This window comes from Aulonocara sp. 'chitande type north' Nkhata Bay, linkage group LG1 (genome assembly GCF_057382095.1).
Source record: "Aulonocara sp. 'chitande type north' Nkhata Bay isolate Kocher_YH1m ecotype deep benthic linkage group LG1, A_spYH_male_GT1.1, whole genome shotgun sequence".
NCBI classification, from domain to species: domain Eukaryota; kingdom Metazoa; phylum Chordata; class Actinopteri; order Cichliformes; family Cichlidae; genus Aulonocara; species Aulonocara sp. 'chitande type north' Nkhata Bay.
The window spans coordinates 10,843,739-10,865,495 of NC_141344.1; the positions used below are offsets into that span (position 1 = coordinate 10,843,739).

Here is a 21,757-nt window from a genome sequence, read left to right on the forward strand (position 1 = left end):
AAATTATTCTGACACTGTATAAGTTTCCAATATGAGAAAAGTATGGAGAGCTAAGATGTGTAGACAAATGTACTGAGTGGCACTTTGTGAAAAAGTCGATGTTGATGGATGTTGATGGAGGTTGCTGGGCATTTCAAGAGAGTGTTGAAACCATCTTATCAGAGTTAATAAAAGGAGAGGGTGTCGCTGGATGACCCATCATCTTTCTTCTCATCAGTGTGGTCTCCAGTCTCACAGCAGTGGCTAGAGGAGTGGGACCTGGCTCGAAGATTGTGTTTAGATAATGGCCATCTCCAATCATAGATAATCTGGCCCCATCTTTTCTTCACAGACACAGCAGCAGACAAGGTCAGGGGGAAAAAGATTCCTGGCGAGGCAAGGCGGAGATAGGGATGGGGCGGCTCTGAGATGATTTACTGCTGAGATTCACTCAGCTGCCTCCATCACCCTCCGTTAACTTTCTCATCCTGTCGTCTCTTCCCCTCTTGCTCTTTTTGTCTTCCATCTCTCACTCTCTTGCATTTCTCTGTGGGCCTTGTACTGAATCCCCATTTCTGTATCACTTGCTTCTTCTCCTACTTTACTCTGTTTTGCAAATGGTAGATGGACAAAGAAAGGGTAAAGTGGTTATATGGAAAGATCTATTGTAGAGATGCATTTTTCATTTTGGATTTTAAGTCAGTTTTCTTAGGTTTCAAGTGCCTTTTCCTCCAATGACCACAGACCAATTGACAAAAAAACAAACAAACAAAAAAACAGGGTGCCGAGTACATTCAAAGTACACTGAGTAAATGTTAAATTGTCATAGTTGTCATAAGAGACATATTAAAAGGCAGCTAAGCTCCCCTACAATGCTAAGTTCTTTCTTGAAAATCTAAGGAAAATATAAAGTAGGCATGAGCCATTGTAATAGACAGCCAGAGAATGTGCTCTATGATCCACAGCGGTAGCCTATTGGCACTATGGTGTGGTGCTATGGCCCCCTACCAGCCATTCTTTGAGCACTGATTTTTATTTCTCCTCCTGACACTCCCATATCCCCAGGGAGAGGACGTCTCTCAGGGACACTGTGCACAAAAGAAGTGCTACCAGAGTCTCCAAATGGAGTAATGGGCCCTAATGTCTGCACAGGCACGTAATCGAGACCCTTCCACAAGTTCCCATGACAGATAATTGCTGATGTCTTGGTAGTGATAAATGTGACTCCATTCTAGAGGTGCAAATGTCCTGGTTCAGCCCTGGATTTGACAGTCTAAAGGCCCCACTGGGATTGGTGTACCTGACTGGTCCTGAGCCTTCCACAGATGACTCCCTCGCTACTTTCTCACTTTTAGTCAGCCCTAGCAGGGCTGTCTTTTCCTTTAACCACAAGCCTTCATAGTAAATCTCATTTCATTGTCAGCCATGACTGTGGTTTACTTCCCTGGCCTGTCTGCTGACTTCCTGTTGCCATTAACGCTCAATATCTCTGTTGGGGCCTGTCTGCTCAGTCTTATTTCATTCTGTGCTGTGTCCTATCCTGTCCTCCTATATAGACAGACTAGCAGGGGCAGCGTAAAAGCCTTCTGTATTTCATTCAGACTACCTGTTCATCTCCCTTCTCTTTCTGCAGAGAAAAGGGTAGTAATTGATATTGGGACCCATCCATCCTCCCCTCTTAAGCCGAGAGATCCAATTTATCTTGGTAAGAATGCCGATTGGCTCTCTCCCAGGCCTTGTCGGTCAGACTTTTCCTGTTTTTAGATGGCCGTTAATTAAAGTGCTGCCATGACAAAAATAAGATCTGCATGGGGGGGTGTATGGCAATTGAAATGGCCCATCAGACTAACACTTGACCACATAAATCAGCAAAGTGACTCAGTGTAAACTGACCTAGGCAGTCTAAATCACCACTCTGAAATGAAAGCACGGGGCTGACACAGACCTGTTTGGTTAGATCAAATTCAGCCCACATAAATCTTTTTTTTTAACTTAATCTGCATTATTCTCAGTGATGTTAGTCAAAAGTGACATTAGAATGATCTAGTCAATCACCATGAAAGTCAAATTAGCGATGATAGGAAGCTGTGCAAAAGAATCTGCACAATGTTAAAGCAGAATGTGATGTTTTGATATCACAATTCGTTAATTCATACCACAATTCATACCTTTTTGTACTAAGCAAAAGACATATCCATTGAGTTCTACTGAAATGCTCACATCAAATAATGGAAATCATTGAAAATTACTTAATTTAACTTTACATGGTTCCATTTATCAGTGCTATTATATGCTATTAATGAGGCAGATAAATTGATAGGAATATAGACAAGTAAAAAGACAGGTTAGTGAATAGGTAGGTAGATAAGTCTATCTGAGGTAATGCAGAGTTTTCATAGAGTGATAGAAGGTGTTACTATCAACTACTGTAGTCATGCTCTTATTTTAGGATAAAACACATTATGGCTATACCACAAATGTTCCAAACGTCTTAGATCATGATACCTCAAAATGGTATTCGGTCGTAGTGCTGAGCCAGTTGACATGTTTTTAAGTTCTGACTCATCTATGTATGTTTGGACGATATTTTCCTCTTAATATTGACTTTAAAATCAGGAATAAAGATTATTCCCTCCCTATTCTTTTCTATTTTCTCAATATTTTATTTTGTTCCATGTCTTTCTATCTTGCCTTTGAACTGCTCCCAGTGACTATAAACCTGAGAAAGCCCCTCTGCTGGCACAGACTGGAAGTCAATAGAAGCAAGTGACCTATATTACAGGCTAGTCTACTAACTCCTGGTATTTTCTCAAGTGAGAACAGACTATTAGGGATTACATGAGTGCTATTTCAGTGTATTTGTGTTTTTACATGTGTGTGTTTTCTAATGGGGGGGTGGGGGTGCAACAGAGACCAAGAGAAGGTTAATTACCTCCTCGTCCTTCGCTGTCAGCAGGTTTCACCTGGATGGGCCGGTTCATCTGGAGAGAAAGGGAAAGAAGTAGATGGAGAGAAAGAAAGAGTGAGAAGAAAGAAAAGGGAAATCCCACGTTAGCTGGAAACCATATAAGGTGCAAGATGTTGCAATGTTCCTGGTGTTAATGTCCTGAGTTTGTCCTCCTCTGTTAGCTAAACACAAAAATCAAATGGTGAAGATGGCATAAAAAGAGATAAATCTGTCCAGTACTCCATGCCAGCATGTTTAATTAATCCAGGGCACTGCCTCTAGAGATGCCTGAATTCCCCTCACAGTTCAGCAGAATTAGCACTTTTCAATGACGGAGCCACACTGGGTGTCAGATGGCACTTGGAGATTAATGCTATTACATCAGCCACTCCCAGCCCCACCGGGAGAGGTCCTTTCTGGCTGGCCCTTGCTCTTCCTGTCCCCTCCTGGCTCCAGACTCCCAGTCACCAGCTATATCCTGCTCATTCCTGACCCTCAGCAATCCCTCTTTTCTGCCTGCATCCCCTCCTCCCCTTTCGCATCTCTACCCAGGAGCCCTTTTGTGACTTACAACCAATATGCTACTGGTCTGGTCAGCCAACTCCACCCTTCCCAAGCACCCTCCTTGTGCTAGAGCCTCCGAACGGCATAGCTATGAGCTTCTGAAAGGTTAACAGTAGGGAATTAATTTCATAGTGTGGTGAAAGTAAAACATTGCCAAGCTAACATGGGAATATAATATATATATATATATATATATATATATATATATATATATATATATATATACACACACACACACACACACACACACACACACACACACACACACACACACACACACACATATTAAAAGCTGCCTGCCATGAATAACCCCAGGTTTTTTTTCTCCCTGGAGTTTGAATACTAATACAGAAAATCACTTGATCTAGTGTTACAGATCTCTAAAATACAAATAACATCCCCCTATTCCTCTGTAAAAAAGGTGAGTGGTTTTAAGCCCTCGAAGACCCTTATTTATTGAGGCTACCTACGCACATAATATTTGGCATTGTATTGTATTTTTATTTTTGGCGTTGGGTTTTCTGTTTGTTTTTTTTGTTTTTTGTTTTTTTTCCAGACTTCAGTTGGCCATCTTTCTAACTAGGCCATGCAGACAGGTCCAACATGAGAGTGCCAGTGAATGGCACAGAGTACTGCCCACTCAGATCAGTCAGCTAGGGCAGGATAGTGGGTGTTGTGGCCCTCAGGCAACACAGCACTTGACAGCAGTTGACATGAGCTCAGACCTTGGTTGAATATAGACTTGGTGGACCCGTATAGACAACTGTATACATGGTGACACTCCTGGGACGTAATGTGCTCTCGAAGCAATATGTTGCGACACTGGAACAAAGCTTTGTAAAATGACAGAGCCATCACAAGGCTTGCCCATGGAGCTGTTCACAGATGCACACACAGAGAAAACAGAGAGTGAGCGAAAGACAGAGACCAGAGCAACCAAATAAATATGTTAAGTTGTTGCTAATTGGAATAACAAAATTTCATATTATATATTCATGGAGTATGCGTTCCTCCTGGAGCATAGCCATCCAGCAGATGGCCAGAAATGCAAAGATCAGTTTTTACTCACTGCCCTTATGCTTTGTACTCACTTTTTTCAAGTGTTGGTGTGAGATAATTTGATAAATCACTGAGATAATTTTCACTCTCTCTTCTGTTGACAAACGCAGTCCCTCAGCATAAATGTTCTCAACACAAAAAATATAATTTTCTTCTTCTTCTAGGCTACATCCATTGTTCTGTGGGAGCCTGGTTCACTGAGACTCTTCAGTGAAGGAATAAATTTGGAATCCTGCAATTTTGTGTGATAGGAGCCCATGTGAGTCCCCGTGATTACATTCACATGTAAATCTTACATAAAGTTCAGGAGAGGTAAAGTATTGATATGCGAGTCTGCTATTGCCAGAAAGTTATTTAGAGTTAAGATAAGGTGTGGTGTGTACATTTGTAAGTTGTTGGAGGTGAGGTTTTGGGTTTTTTTGAGGGCAGAAATGGTCTCATATAAGAGGTTTAGGGTAGCCTGAATTCCCAAGATCCACGCCCAGTGATCAGTCATCTTCCAGGTTTTAAATGGAAGCGACTGGTCAGGAGGCTTCATTAGTAGCCCCTGAGCCACTGCAGCAACAAGAGTCATTAAGCAGCCCAAAGTACACTTGGGGTTGCTAGGAAACCAAGTGGAGGTGGCCAGAAGGCAGGCAAGGCAAGCTGGCTGTTGGTCTGTAGGCATTTAGCCAACCAATTGGCACGCTTTTCTTTCTTCTTATTATTTTTTTTTACTTCATCCAAGGAGGTCACAGTAAGAAAGGAGGGGAAAAAAGAGATTTCTCAACCCCCACCTTCAAGCATGCCCCACTTTCATGTCCCTTTTTAGTGACTGTGACAATGAGTTTTCGAGGGAGTCTGTTGCAACTTCTGCTCCAGCTCCCTGCCAAATTATGGAATTCATTTTTTTTTTTGCCAAACTTTGGGGTTGTGAGTGGTGCTCACTTGCATATGGCTGGAGTTAAGATGTTTGCTTCTCTGAGCTACTTTATAGTGTCATCTGCATACATTTTCTTGAGGAAAAACAGAATGTTTCCAGCTTGCTACACAGAAATTGTAAAATTCAACTTTACTTTAATCTTCACTCTCTTTCTCTCACATACTGTGACACACACACAGGAGCACAAAAGTCTTGGGGCTCAATAACAGCAGGTGGCTTAGGTGACATTTTAATCCCTTATTACTGAGTGCAGGATTAGCCAACAGATCAAGGCAGAGTTAATTATATGAATTCATCAGAGGCTGGGCGAAGAGGCTGCCTGCTTTCCCCTTGGGCCAAGACCCACCCACCCCCACCCCACCACCCACCTTTTGCGTGCACACACACACACGCGCACACAGACACACTGAGAAAGATGACAAGTGACGTTCTGTATGTCTGAGAAGCTTGCTAGTTCCTTATTAGCATTGCAGTGGCAGGAAGCTAAGATAACACATACAGTGGAGCCTCCAGAGATGCTGTAAGACAAATGATATCTACTACCTTCCCATTGGGCCCTGTGAAATGAACTGCGTAGACTTTCGAGACAAAGACTACAAGCTTTCATCCTGCAGACATGTGGCTGCTGAGGCTGAAAGGAGTTCAACCACCCCCCGTCTTGCTTTATCTTTGTCTCTCCCTGCCCCTTTGGCCTCCAAAACCAATATGCTTCCCACCACAGCCCCTTAATGGGTTGATCAATGCTGACAAATAGGCAGCTCATGCTGACTTGCCTGGGAACTCACAGCTATGTGCCTGTGTGCTACTGCACTTAGAGAACCCATCTCTCTTTCTCTTCATCTCTCTTTTTTTGTCTTTTTCTGTTACTAACTTTTTTCTGTCCATATTTTCCCATTTGTCCATATTTTCTTTCTGTTCATATTTTCTTTATGCATAGAGATTCATTGTTTCAGTTCTAATCTCCAGGAGTGAGTCATACTGTTATGATGAGTAAAAGTCATCTGGAATCGCAAAGGGTTGGACCAAGTATGGAAGAGAGAAACTTTCTTACATTTTTTAACTAAAGGACAGTATATTTCAGAGTGTACACTTGTGTATTTGTGTGTACATTCACTTAAGAATACAGTATCTGTCTTTGGCCGGTGTGTCTGATTGATAACAGTGCAGTGGGAGAAAAGACAGACAAGGACACCACTGGCATTTGACCATGTTTCACTATGGTATGTGAATACCACAGCTCACAAAGCAGCCAAGAATAAATTCTATCTATCAGATGCTCTACATACAAATATTGCTCTCTTGGAATAAGTGCTCACACTTGTAATAAGTGCTCACACTTGGAATAGTGTGAACACTTAAACACTTCAGCCATTCTTGAGTCCCCTTGACTGATTCTTTAACTTCTTTCCTGGTTTTTAGATAACTAACATTACCAGATATTAAGAGGACGTCTGATGAACATCTCATCTGTAAGCTGAAATACTTTATCTCAGTTGTTACCTACAACTTAGGCTACTAAACAGCTGGAAAGTATCCAAATGATTAATCGTCCAACTTTGATAATTTGATAAAGACATTCTAATCAGCTACGAAAACCTAAACTTAAACATCAACATGATGTAAAACTTTGCGCACCAGACAGAATTAACTACTCAAGTCACAAATTTAATCAATTCCAATTCTTTCTAATGAAGAATGAGTGTTAGTGTTGGCTTAAACTCCCAAAAAACGTCCTTATAATGCAGCTGGTGTAATAAACAAAAAGTTGCTAAACAAAAGGCACTTTGCTGAATCCATAAAATGAAAGTTAATTCCAAACTATAGTTTCATAAGGCTGCAATGAAATATTTTCATATTGAGCTTAATTTTAATGATACATTTACAACACCCAGTGGAATCATTGCGTCATATACACATGATGCAAAATGAAACCAGATCCAGGCACACCTGCTCGTTTCGTTCTTCAGTAAGCATCCACGCTTGACAGTTGCTTTGGGTGAATTGGGATATTTATAGGAGAAGGTGTGGTGATGAATCATTACCTCTTCAGTCAGTTACATTACTCATCTCATAACTTTTAAACAGCTGTGCCAATCACGGTGGCACTGATGAAAGTGGCTCACCAAATGAAAGGAAGAGTCCAGACCGAAAAAGAAAAATCTTCTTGTCCAGAAGGTGCAGAGTGGCAACCTTATAATAAATGCAATTCATCTTCATATTCAGGGTGCAAAGCCCAGATGATAAACCTCTATTTGATTTTTTTTTTTACCCTTTATAGAGATATCGACTGACGGTTCATTATTTTTTCAATCTGTCATAAAAGCACAGTTGTATTGTAAAAGAGACACTGATCTGTTTTATAACCAACCTGTATATACAGTGTAAAATGACTTGCATTGTCATTCTGGTTCTTTTCACTTTGTTTGATTTAGAAAATTAACAAAGTTAGACTCATTTAGTTTTGACTGCTTCTGAATGTTCTAAAAAACCCACAACTGCCAAAAGTGTGATTGAGCATTGCCCCCTTTAAGCCGTACATAAACGAGCAATTTTCCACAAACTCCTGTTTGCATGACTTTTACTAGAAAATTGTGCAAATGTTTTCCTGTCTAAAACAAATAACTTACTTTGTTAACTAAAACAACAATTACACCCATACTTCTGCTCTACTACATTACATTGTTCATCACATCTACAAATCAAGCTCGATTGCGTTTTTAATGTGTTGTAAGTGCATAAACAAAAAGAAAAAACTGTAATACACACTGACCTGTTGAAACTGGAATAACTGTATCATTCAGGTATTGTCTCACTGTGACATGGTGGATTTAAAGGAAGATCTTTAAAGAGGATCAGTGAGAATTAATGTAGTGTCTTATGACACTTATGACTGAGTGTCTAAGTGTCTTAGTAAGATATTCGGCCAACATGTGCTGCCAAAAAAGATTCACTGTCTTGTCATTGATTCTGCACGTATATCAAAGTCTAATAGAGAGATGGAGCACCTTTATTCCAAAAGATAATTCCTCGTTTGGTTTGTTGATGAGTGCTGTCTGACACGTCAGTCCAAAAAGTAGTTTAATTAGAGATCTGTTGATTGGCAAAGACACGGCACACAATTCATAGATTTTTCATTTTTATCCACCCATTCAGTGAGGTCTCTTTGCCTATTAGAGAAGGTTATGCAAACCTGCAAGGGACCACTTCCATTAGGACAAAAATATTTGGGGTTGGCTTTTTTGGTCTTTTTTTTCCAGAGGACAAAGAGATTCACTCAGAACAGCTTTGTATTGATTTCTAAGCAGGAAATGAGTATAAACCATGCAAGCTAAAAGCTCCACATAGTATAACAGAGGCTGTACCAAGGTTTCAGGGTTTTCCTTAAATATGTCCCCAACATAGTGATTTTTTTGTTCTTGTTTTTGTTTTTACTATTGTTCATGCAACAACTGCATAATGTCAAACCTCACCACAGTCAAATGTTACAAATGAATAACAAAATAGAAAAAATAATATTGACACTGGTTAATTAATTTGTCCTTGCTGTTATTTCATCTCCATTCAAGTCATCAGGGATCATTATCTTGATAAGCTATCCATTGTTTGATGCCTCTCATTATCATTCAGCAGTTTCGCCGTCAGTGAATTCATTGGAGCTGTTGATGCCGTTTACAGCCTTTTAAGCTCAATTAAAGATGCTTAATGCAGACTGACTTTTCTTACAGAACCCACAAAGAGCCATAGGCACTGGTTGAGACAGAGGCTCTTGATTACAAAATGAAATGTACAGACCATTATTAGGCCGATATATATGCCCTGTCTTCTGTCATTAATATTAGTGCCTTTTGAGGTTCAGAGAATTGTGGTTAAGTAATCTGTTTCAGTGAGTGGAACTGACATCTCTGTCAACAGTGTGGTTTTGTTTGTTTGTATGTTTTCTGATTTTTAATAGATAATTTTTTCTTCCAGTATGTGCTCTGTGGAAGCCCTAATGAAAACTGATATTACACACAAGACAAAGCTAAAATTAAACGTCTACATATTTAATAGTTTTTACATTCTCGGTATGCATTATACTAACGTTCAAAGTCCTCTTCTTCACCTTGAATTACAAACATTATGTCACTGTAGGCCTCATTTTCAAACCAGATCTTGCACTGGCTGCACTATACCTGCCCAAATTACTGTTTCCATCATGCATCACTCACACGTCAGGACATTCTGTCTGTGTGGAGGGAAAACAGGCCCAGCACAGCGGGAATGATTCCTCTCTTAAATTGGAGTTCACAGTGACCTCCCCGTGAGGCCAGTGAGCCAAGAGAGGTTGGTTCTTCCTTGTGGGTTGGAGGGAGATGGGTTAGAGCTAAAGTGATCACACCCTGCCTGTCTCCCTTGAAAACACATGAAGGAGGGCTGTGTCTGCCTCACTGTGAGGACGAGGGAGAAAGGGTGCTGACAGCTGAGCAGAGGGTTGCTGGCGGTGAAATGTGGCCTATTTTTAGCTTTGAGTCTGAGCTCCTATTTAAAGACTAGGTACTGAGGGTCAGTTTGGGAAGAAAAGGGGGCATCAACGGCAAAAAAGTTTCTTCAATCTAGCTGACACAGTAATCCCTGGTGTTATGCTGCAGTATCTTAGGAAAACATCTTTGTATTTGTGTTTTGTCTCTGTAATCTCTCTCTAGTTCTCCATAATTACCTGGCAATTGATTCTCTCCTGGAGCGAGGTTTTTGCTTTTAATTTATCTCTATGAATCCGGTATTGGCTCTTTGGTCCTGTGAGAGGCCCGGCTGAACATCTGAACCAATCTATACCACACTTCCCTGCTTTGCCTGGTCCAACCCAATCTAGTCTTGGGGACTGTAGCCCTGACAGCATTCATAATAGATCTATTCTCCTATTCTGTTTTTATGTTTTACCGTATCAAAAGGCCTCCTCTGGAGCAGGGACAGAGGTAGACACAGACAGAAAGTGGATGAGAAATCGAGCTATCACACCATCCTCTGCTCCATAAAGCCACTGTTCTTCCTCTGACTGTAGATGGATTGCTGTGTAGATCACTCCAACCAATGGCCAGTACGCTATATTACATTTATTCCTCCACCTTTTTTCCTCTGCCCGTGGATTTAGGGGGGTGGAAAGAAGGACAGGGGGAGTTGGCTAGAGGTGCATCAGAAGGTGGGGAGTGGGGGGTGACAATTCAACACAGTGAGACAAGACTAACAAATTAGTCAAAGTGACAGGGAGTTTTATGAGGTCTGCTCTTGTGAGGCGACTGCTGCTCTCTCCCCTCTCTTTCCCTCTCTCTTTCACTGGGCTGCAGGGACATTACCGGGGCCATATGTATGTGTGTGTGTGTGTGTGTGTGTGTGTGTGTGTGTGTGTGGGTGGGTGGGTGGGTGGGTGGGTGTGGTACATACTGGAGCATTTCAGAAGGAAAACAGTAATGAAAAAAAAAATGGTGAATGAGGAGAAACTAGAAACATAAAAGTTAAAGAAAAAGAAAAAGTCAGAAATAACAGACTTCTAAAATACAAAAATACTTTCTGTTCTTTTGCATAAATAACTCATTGTTAGGCTTTAGAAATGTGATCATTTAAAGTCAAAACTGCAATTTTGCCAGCACATAAAACTACTGTGGTGTCAACATGAGGGAGTTTTAATATGTTGGGCTTTTAATCTGTTATTTTATAACAAAGAGGGAACTTGTGTTTGTCGAAAATGTAAGAAAAATTGTTCAACTTGTTATTATTGTATCCTTTGCATTGTAAAAATCTCATCAATTATTTTTTTTAATTAACTCAGTGTAATTAGAGAAGTTTGTCAGGTAACTAAATATCCAATGAATTACTTAAGTCATAATTAGGCTATTTAGAGACACTGTTTAATACTGTGTTTCTAAACACTGATTAATTGCTTATACTTCCCAATACGCATTGTATTAATGTGAAACCAACAATATGCACAGAAGAGTAAGATAGTGTTTTCTCTGACAAAAATGAAAACAATAACAACCATAATTTTAGCCATAATTATGTAAAGTGCCTTCATTTTCTGGAAATTATAATGATAAATATTTTTTCATAGCTTATTGTGACTTTGAGTTTTAAAAGCCCTGCCAATAAGGTTTGACACAGTTAATAGCATGATTAAAATAAACATAAATATAAACATTTCTGGATAAAGCTTGTAAATGTCTTCTCTCAGAAATTAGGAACAAGAAGGAGAAGTTTGGTTTCACTCTATGCTTTGCCGATCTTTTAGCGTCTCTTAATTTACCTGAGACTCTAAATTTACCTGACACTGTGACACTACTGATAACAAGATGCTGAGTTCTTTTTTCAACAGAAATATCTATTTGGAACTCCTAATTCAGTCAACATTTGTCTATGCACATGCACAATTGCAAAGTAGTACAATCTGATAACAGCACACATACTGCTGCCAGTACAGGCTCCAAAGCACGGAAGGTTAAATGCCCTGATTCAAGCACACAGAGCCAAGGCAAGAATCACAACAATAACCTGGTAGCTTCCCAGGAGCATCTGTCACTCTGCAAGGCCACAGCACAAATGTTTGTGAGCCAGCCTGGGAAAACAGCTAAAGTAGTTCACGGTATAAAGAGGAGCAAGAGAATAATAATAAGTGGAAGGTAATGACACACAATGCATCTGTCAGATTTATGAGTGTATATCCTACTCTGCTCCTCTCGTATACCTGCCGGTTGGCTCTGCACTTGAGGCCACACAGTCCACAATGCTGTTGAAAGAGTCGGCAGTGAGAAATCACAGAGCAGCAGGGAGAATAGTGCCGGACTCTTGCTCTGCTACAACATCCAACAATCAAGCCCCAGAGTGTGCATGGACACAAACATTTCAAAATGGTCTGTGGATTTTTTCAAAATAAAACAAAGGTTTCAACAAACAGGGAGTATCTCCAAAATTTTTGTTTATAGGGAATCCAAAGTTGAGCCAGAGGAGATGTTTCTCTTGTTCTTCATTCAGTCATGCTGAATTTCCAGGTTAGCTTTTGTTTTACTAGTGTGCAGTGAAAAGTTGACAAGAAAACACCAATATGAATGATGAGGAGTTCTAAATGATTTGCAGATGTGTGAGAAAGGTTATTGTGAACAAAACTCTCATATTTGTATAGTTATGGTTGCTTTGTGATTTACATGTTGAAAACCTTTTTTTTTCTTTTGTGCAGTATGTTTTTAGATAGTTATTTCATCATCGATATAAACCTAATATGAAGCACATGTGTCAATCAAACAAGTACATATGAAAGTAAATATATGTTTTAAATAAATAAAGCATGTTTAAATAAACAAAGCATGACATCTTAGCTACCGATATCTTCTAGGAGAGGTATTTCCAAATGGTGTTCCTTGAGGCAAGTCCAGGGGTGCCTTGGGATTTTGAGTTAATTATACAGTGCAAATGCACATTAAGTAATGAATAAGATTTAAATTTCCTATATTAGTTCACAATGAAATATATAATTGATGATTGACTGCTTTGCTGTGTAGTACAAGCTAATTAAATTGTAGGATACATGCTAGGTCTAAATGCTTCAGATGATAAATAGGCTATTTTCTGCAAATATGGATATAGGTATGAAGAAAAACTGATTCACATCAACAGTGACAGACAGAGCAGACAGACTCTGCTGATATAAACGTAAGAAAAGGGGCAACCATGTATCATGTAAAAATATAACAAAAAAAACCCCCAACAATATAGCGCATACAAGGAAATAATTTGGATTTATGATTTATAAAAACTACAAACACCCAAAACCCAAAATATGTATTTATTTTAGGCTAATAATATATATGTAAACATGTGTTTACCTAAAAAAGGATATCAGGTTTTGAGTATGGAAGAATAAAGTAGATCAGAGTAGAACAGAACAGAAACGGACAATAATGCTATCATCAGTCTTAAAAGCAGAGTAATATCGCCAATGAACACATTTATTTGTCTTCTTATTTTCACTATGTGGATACGGTGATGCATTGAGCTTAAAAGTCACAGGAAGCTTCCTTTGATTGTTTTGCTTTTAAGGATTTTCTTTTCAATAAAAATTAAAACAAAATGACAAATTATTGAATGCAGCAGGACTTTTAGCATTTTAAGATAAAATCCTATGCCATGCTTACACACAAGCTGCTTATGATGCATGCTTTACATTCAACCTATTCTCTTGTCAACACACAAAAGGGCACTGTGTATTCATGAAAATCCACTCACACTCACAGGCTGTGCATAATAATAGAAGACAAAAGCATGAGGTTGCCCATTATGCAGACACCCATATTTAAATGGTCTCATACACACAGAACAGAACAAACACAGAAAAAATAATACTAATAACGGAACAGAAGACCTATTGTTTTAATAATAAAGAGGAGTGTTATTACACAAACAAATGCATGCATGTGGATATCCATTTACATAGAAACACAGACACCAATATCTCCTTGTTCATTGCACACATTCATTTACACACGCTTATGCTAGCGGACTTCTTTAGAGATGCCTTTAGACACAGACTAGCGCACACACATAAGCACACAACCCTGTAAGTGTGTTTCAAGATGCCGTTAGGACAGAAGGTTGTTTGTGAAAATGATCACATCAATCGAAGTGATAGATAAAAGACTGGGAGCAATTGATAAAGTGCCACAATTATTTGGAAGATGAATGGCTGAATTTGCTTTTGAAATTGGACTGGATCTCAGTGCAATGGAACAGAACTCATCATCATCAATGAGCCTGCCGTTAGATTGCATTCTGTCACAACCCAATATCAGCCCGGACAATTGGATCCATCTGCCAAATGGGATCAAATAGACCTACTCACACAATATCAAAAGTGATGTATAGTGACCATGTGCAAACCATATTAGAGTGAAAATGCACAATGCATCACTGTGTATGCTGTTGCATGTGTTCACATATTACATTTGATATCACCACATGTGAGTATGCTCAATAGAAATTATTAGGAGAACACATGTACGACACGGAAGGAAATGATACAACCAGCAGTAGGGGGATGCTTGATGCTTAAATGCTCCAAACGAACCCATCAATTCATATAAAATGTGTGAGATGGTTATAAAGACAAGGTATAGAGTGAATAGCTTGAAAGTGATGTGCAGTTACAGGCCGCCTTTAACAGTTGGATGAAGTAGAAATCACTTTCTTTCATCTTCTAACTCCCCAGTTCCTGTTTTTTTTCTTTTATTGTTATTATTTAAAAGAATATTTGCAAAGTTGCAACTCATAAAACTTGCACTATCGGATCACATAATTTATTTAAGCCTATAAATCCTTTGGCTTTTGCAGTTATACGCCTCATAATGATGCATTGGTTAACACGGCCTGAATATTTGAGCCACATAAAAAAGGTAATAGATTAAACCAGGGGAGTGTGTAGAGCCGCAGCGTGTGTGTGACTGCGTGCGTGTGTGAGCAGAGCTATCGGTAAAGAAGTATTACTGCAGCTTACACAGGCCTTTGCATACAGAAGGGAACATCAGAATGCACTGTATCGCCACTGCATGGACACACACAAAGCAAAAGAAGAGGGACAAACCAAAAGGGGCTGGAGGGAAACACACTAAGTAATGTATTGTGCTAGGATGATAGGTGACACGGTCTGATGATAAAGAGGAAGCGTGTAAATGGGCCTCTATTAAGGGAGAGGAAGGTTGAAGGATTGTTTACAGCCACAAATCTGCCCAAAGAAAACATATTACACCTGAAATTAGTTCTTTAATTTTTCAGTCTGCGGTGTCTTCAGAGATATCTATAGCATCTAGTATGTCTAATTCGCAGGGACTATAAATCACATACACATCTGCTTCAACCTGTAAATCTGTCAGGTATAATGACATTGTAATTGTAATCTTTATTTGTTGTATTATTTAGTTCTTGGCTTATTTTTCTTCTTATTTTCATTGTTTTCTATTCTGTTGAAGTCCAGTCTCTGGGGAAACTATAAAGTAAAATATTGCTGTCTAGAGCACTCGCAGGCAAAAGTTAACTGAAAGGTAATTAAACTTTTCCGGAGACACACTCATACACAAATCTACACTGCACCTACGTTTGCAATAAAATGGTCTTCTTTCTGGTTGTATGTGAAGGAGTATGTGTACACTGCATCCTGACATAGCTTTCACCATTCCATCTTGTCTTTTTTCCTTTACCCTCGAGCACACAAAATACCCCCATGGAGTCAAAGAGAAAAGTACGCATACACCGTCATGTGCACTCATAGTCCCCCACACACACATTATTCCTGTGCGGTCAGTGTCTGGGGGAGCTGTGCTGTCAGAGAGCAGACCGTAGTGTTCCTGGTCCCTGCTCCACCTGCTGTGACAGCTAATTAGGCCTGGCCAAAAAGCCAAGCCTGTCTGGGTGCTGAAGTGGGTGTCATAGCATGACAATGCTATGGCAGGGCAGGGCAGGGCATGGCATGGGATGGCACAAGGATAGTGTCGCCAGCTGATAAGATGCCCTACCATGATGTCCAGGGACACACCTTACCTGGGAACACCCACGACCACAGTGATGTGTCCTCGTCTTCCTTAGTCTCCCCTTCAGTCATTAATTACAGTCACGCACTTCTATTAGTCCTCCATTTAGACTAATCAACAAGCAGGGTCTCCGCTGACATCATTAGCTCTCATAACAAGCACCAACACACTGGGAGGGGCATTCCAGAGCCTTTTGTGAGCATTAACCCTTCCTTGACAGTAATGAGTCTTCCTTATTTTGTGGGTACATCAGGGCCGTTTGTCCTCCTCCAGTTGTCCAACACCCCCGAGCCTGTTTCTCTCACACTACCCTGTCATTAGGAGACAGCAGAAGCTAGCACTAAAGCTGTGGATGCTCCAAGCAGACAAGGAAGCTTAAATAGCATGGCAGGATGTTACCACTGCAAGGGGTGTGTGTGCAATGTATTTTTGGGAGGGTTAGGGATCAAAGGCACTGAGGAAATGGGATGAGACAGGACAGCCTACGCCTCTTGGGTAAGTGTGTTTTTTTGAGTGTGTATGTAACTCATATTAGATATGAGGAAGAGAAGGAAACACAGGTTAGAGATGATGACAGGGAGCTCAGACATTCCCCTGGACCAGCAGGGGAGCATGGAAATAGAAAACAGTCCCCTGAGCGACAGCGCAGCCTCCTGAGATTTGAGCCATTTGGACATAATATTAAAAGCACAATACAGACATACGCATAATTCTAAATGCACAAACTGAGTATTAAATCCTGCTAGTTTTACAAAAGAAAAAGAAACAAACTTATTACTACCTTTTACTATATTACTATTTACTTTTTACTTGTCATGCATATGTACACAACTGTGCAGCAGATAGTGTTAATTGTCCTCCATATAGTCAAATTTCTCAAATGAATTAATATGTAAAAAGAAATAAAATCAGTTAGATGTGTCATGCAAGCCATGTGTGTGAGGTGTGGCTTAATGGAGCCAAAGAATTTATCATAATTCATCACAGTTTTTTAGAGCATGTACTTGGTGAGGAGCTTTCAATGGGTAAATGCAGAACGTATGTTTTAATATGTCATCCATTGCTTTAATATATCCATGGTAACTGATTGTCTGCAGGGTAAACATCAGAGCAAAGCACTTAGCAATCACAACCAGCTTTGCAAACCAAAGAACACATTCAATAATGTACTAGATGAGAACACTTGAGCCATACTGAAAATAAGCACAAAGGGTGAGAAAAATACAACAAAGTTAGAGAAATCTTCACGTGCACAGCTTCAAGTTGACTCCAAAGGCACAATCCTAGCCAATTACCACATTCCAACTTGCGCTGAGGGCAATGGGTAGGTCTTTCTGTTCTTTACTTATTAATCTCCACCAGACTGTCTGCATGGTGGTTTGACAGACTGTTCGCTGTGAAAATTCATGTAATCTCATCTTCTTCTTCTGTCTCATTCACCTTAGTTTCAACCATCACTGACCAGTAACTGAATTTTATTATTGGAATTTTCTAAACTGTACTTTATAAAGGCATGCATGCCCTTCTTCCCGCTGTGTGTTAATGAGCCTGAACCATGTGAAAAAAGAATTTAAAGTTGTTTTTTGAATACTGTAGCCATACTGGTAAATCCTATAACAGAACGATTGGAATAAAAAAAGTGTGGAGAAGGAAAAGAACAGCTAATGATCCAAAGCATGCCACTATATCCATCAAACATGGTGGAGGCAAACTTCGCATATTTGGCCGCCAATGGATATGAGTCACTTGTGTTTACTGACAATGCGACAGAATGAATTCTGAGGTGTATAGAACTATGCTCAGACTGAGGTATAGTTTGCAAAACTGATTGGTTCCAAAGGCAAATGTAGATACTGCAAAAGCAATAGTAGCAATAGTAACAAAACCTATCCGGTAGTTAAGTGATGACGTGACGAATCCTACTTCCGGGCCTAAAGTAGTCTGCGTTTAATATGGCTTTTGTGTTGTTAACAGGTTTAATGTTTTGTATTGTCTTCTATTTGATCTCAAAAAGCTCCTAAAACAGTCAGTGATCACTGTTGACCTGCCTCGGCTTTTATTACCGCTAATCATTTATTTAAGCTCAGTTTTTAAAACCTTAGGATGTAACTACAGCCCAGCCCATGCAGCAGTATATGAATGACTAACCTCGTATTGTGGATGGATTATCTCAGTTGTTCTCCTGGCTGAAGTTTGGTCCTTTTACAGCATCCTGCCAAGCGATTACATTTGTTCCTGACCACCGAGAACACTCACGTTAACTTTTATCGAGTGGAAAAAAGGTTAGCTTGTTTATATTATGCTAACATAGCTGTGTCGCTAGCGGTCACATAGCACATCATTATATACCAGCTAGCCCAACTTCAGTAACCCTACAAACGTCACTGCTGTTTAGCTTTCTGTCTTCATTTATGCTGGAAGTGATAACAGAGCTGTACGTTTTAATTTGGAATACTTTTCTTAAAACCCTTAAATTAAAACTGACAGAGTCAATTACATCATGATTGCTTGATTTAAAATCCAACATGACTGGCGCAGCAGGGGGCCGGCGGAGCTCACGGGCGCGTCACTGCAACTCCCCCTGACTTCTGCTCCGCGGCTGCTGGGCGAGCCCTCATCTGGGACTCTCCTCAGCTCTTACTGGAACAGTGGCGCGGCTGCCCCTCTGTTGGTCTTCCATGGTCTCTTGTGTTCTGGGGGCCTCTGGATGTCTGGAGTTTTGATCTCCTCCATACCCGCTTCACACTCTGGAGGACGGGGCTGTGGCCCCCCCACACTCCCTAGCAGATCATTACATGGAGAAACCTTTGGAATGCAAGCATGCTGATCCACACAGGTATGCACACATGGGTATTCACAGACGCGGACTAAAGCTTTCTTGGCTGCTGCCTCAAAGCACACTGTGCGCTGTCTATCTTGCGTGCTGCACAATATCGTTTATTATTTAGCTAGTTTATTGTGATGGTGCTTTGTTTTCTCTATTATTATGTTGCTCTTTGTTGTTTGCTGTCTCCTCTGTTTGTTTTTTTTGTTTGTTTTTTTTTTTTCTCCATACAGGTGACCCAGGAGTTCTTTTTTTTTTTCTCTCTCTTCCCCCCCCTTCTCACCGTCTCTTCTCCCCTTTGGTTTTCTTTCTTTCTCTCCCCCTCTTTCTCTCATTCATTCCCCCTGTCCTATTTATTAAAAAAAAAAAAAAAAAAAATGACAAAGGATGAACTGAAGCTCTGCCATCACGTAATGTCGCATACTGCTGTTTCTGATGTCATTTAGAAAAAAAGAAAAAAAAAAAAAAAAAAACTTTTATCGAGTGGAAAAAAGGTTAGCTTGTTTATATTATGCTAACATAGCTGTGTCGCTAGCGGTCACATAGCACATCATTATATACCAGCTAGCCAAACTTCAGTAACCCTACAAACGTCACTGCTGTTTAGCTTTCTGTCTTCATTTATGCTGGAAGTGATAACAGAGCTGTACGTTTTAATTTGTTTCCAAAACCCCGCAGTCAGGACATGCTATATTGTATTTAGATAGAAGCTAGCGAGCTAACTTCCTGCTAACTTCTAACTCCGTTAAATGTCATAAATTCCGTTTTCATGGATGCCTGGATGTTAAACTCAATTGTTACACCTGGTAGAGCAGAACGCTGATCATTTGATCGGATGAAAGACTTTAGACAGTTTTTCAACTCTCAGCAATGCCATAATGATCGTTTGATATATGGACCTGCAGCGGAGTTTAGGCCCAGACACGGCAAGTGACGTCAGACTTAACAACCGGATAGCTTCTCAAAGCAAAGATGTGTCATATTCTTCAATGGCCAAGTCAGTCACCCTGTCTCAGTCCAATTGAGCAGCCTTTTAAGTTGACAGTTAAGACAAAACTGAATGCAGAAAGTCTCAAAAACAAGCGCTAACTGAAGGTGGCTGCAGTAAAAGCCTGTGAAGTATCTCAAGGGAGGAAACACAGCATTTGGTGATGTCTACAAGTTTTAGATGTCAGGCAATCACTGGCTGACACAGATTTTGATCCAAGTTTTGAAAGCAAACCATATTGTTAGTTTGTCAAATTGTCCTTTTAAAAAATGGGGAACTATATGTTTGTATACTAATGTTTGTAATACCTAAACTCTTCAAGGAATACTTTTCTTAAAACCCTTAAATTAAAACTGACAGAGTCAATTACATCATGATTGCTTGATTTAAAATCCAACATGACTGCACATGGCCCATAAAATGTGGTGCAACTGTTAAGGGGTAAAGACATTTTAAAGTTGCTGGAACAGAACAATTATTCTACCATTATTCTGAAAATGTGACGCAGAACAGCAGAACACAGATGCCATAGTTAAATACATTAGTGCACCCCTATTTGTTTGTTTTCAAATGATTTTGTTGGTTAAATTTTCTCATTTGCAAACCAACAACAAACAAGCTCATGCACATCTAATTTATTTCAAGAGGGGTTTGGCATGAAAAGGGTTAACACACTATTTTCTAGCTCTTATCGGTGCTTGTAAAAGGATAAGGAGAGGAAAAGTGAGAGATAGAGGGAGGGGGAGCGAGAAAATGCCATTTGGGGGGAGAGCCAAGTGGGTCTGCTAAACGAGTGGATTCTTATGCAAATACATGCTAATTTATGCGCACAAGGCAGTGGCAGCGCCCGAGGCTGCTTTGATTGGCAGTTGCAGGTCTGTGTGTGCTGAGGAGGGACGCTTGGCTCCGAGTGCTTCTGTAAAGTTGGGCACGGCTGCCTCTCCATGTTCTACATGCTCTGGATCCACCGACTGCACACGGCTGTAGCCTAGCCTCTCCACCGGACTAGTCCCAGAGACCAGCAGGGCTCCCATCCAAAAAACTCTCTGCACACCAAGAGCTCAGCTCAGCCAGCTCCAATTCCTCCATGGCTGGAAGGAGCCAGGGCATCATTATAAAATCAATGCCCCAGCTTCATCTTGCCTGTCTCTGTGTGTATGTGGGCAGGAGGGATAGGATTGTTTGTGTTGATTCTAGGGGGTGTTTGTGAGTGGCAGAACAGCAGAGGTGCCGATGCAATGCTCTCCACACTCTCTAATGGGCTGACAGAGAGGCTCTAGGTCAGGGCCTCCCATTACTTCAGGAGGGAAACTGGCAAAATAAATAGGAACGTGCACCTAGCTACCACCCAGAGGAAATGTAAATGCCATTTGTTTCTGTGGCAAGGTGTTGTCATGCAGAGCAGTGGTACATCTTGATAATGTAAACATAAATTCCTGAATACAGCGATGCCAGAGTAATTGGGTAGCTGCTATTTATCATTTTTTTGGCAGTTTTTTTTTTCTGTTTTTGTATTTGCAAGACACAAGGAAGAAAAACACATTTAGCCAGGCGACGATGAAGCCATTACTCTGTCTATTACTCATTCACACAGGCCCCCAAGCCAATAGAAAAACACTTGGAAATCACCAACATAAAATAGAATATGTGCCCAAAAAATATAGTGCATTTTATTATACCTCATAAATATACTCTGTTGTGATGAGGTTTCTTGGAATGAAACAATGGAAACATGTTTTTCATTACTGTTCCTCCACATTAATATATATATGTATTGTAGTATTCATGCTACTGTGTTATGAGCTCTCGCATTCTGTTCAACCATGCTTGTCTCACACACGTAAACACATGCAAGCCACATGTTTGCATACCCCCGTGACTGGTAATTTTTACCCTCCCCCTTAAGCTTTTCACACATGCCAGAGCAGAA

The 21,757-nt window shown here is 40.3% G+C and overlaps 1 protein-coding gene across 9 annotated transcripts in view; it reads right to left on the minus strand.

The window, feature by feature from the left end:
* Window positions 1-21,757, minus strand: part of celf6 (CUGBP Elav-like family member 6) — a 152,206-nt gene that overhangs the window by 47,843 nt on the left and 82,606 nt on the right. For all 9 annotated transcript variants that reach the window (XR_015125278.1, XM_086265941.1, XM_086265611.1 and 6 more), the window contains exon 3: window positions 2,912-2,960. Coding sequence is in view for 8 of the 9 variants with exons in the window: in XM_086265941.1 (XP_086122067.1) it covers window positions 2,912-2,960 (49 nt within the window). In the remaining variant the exon portion in view is untranslated. The remainder of the gene's footprint in view (window positions 1-2,911; window positions 2,961-21,757) is intronic.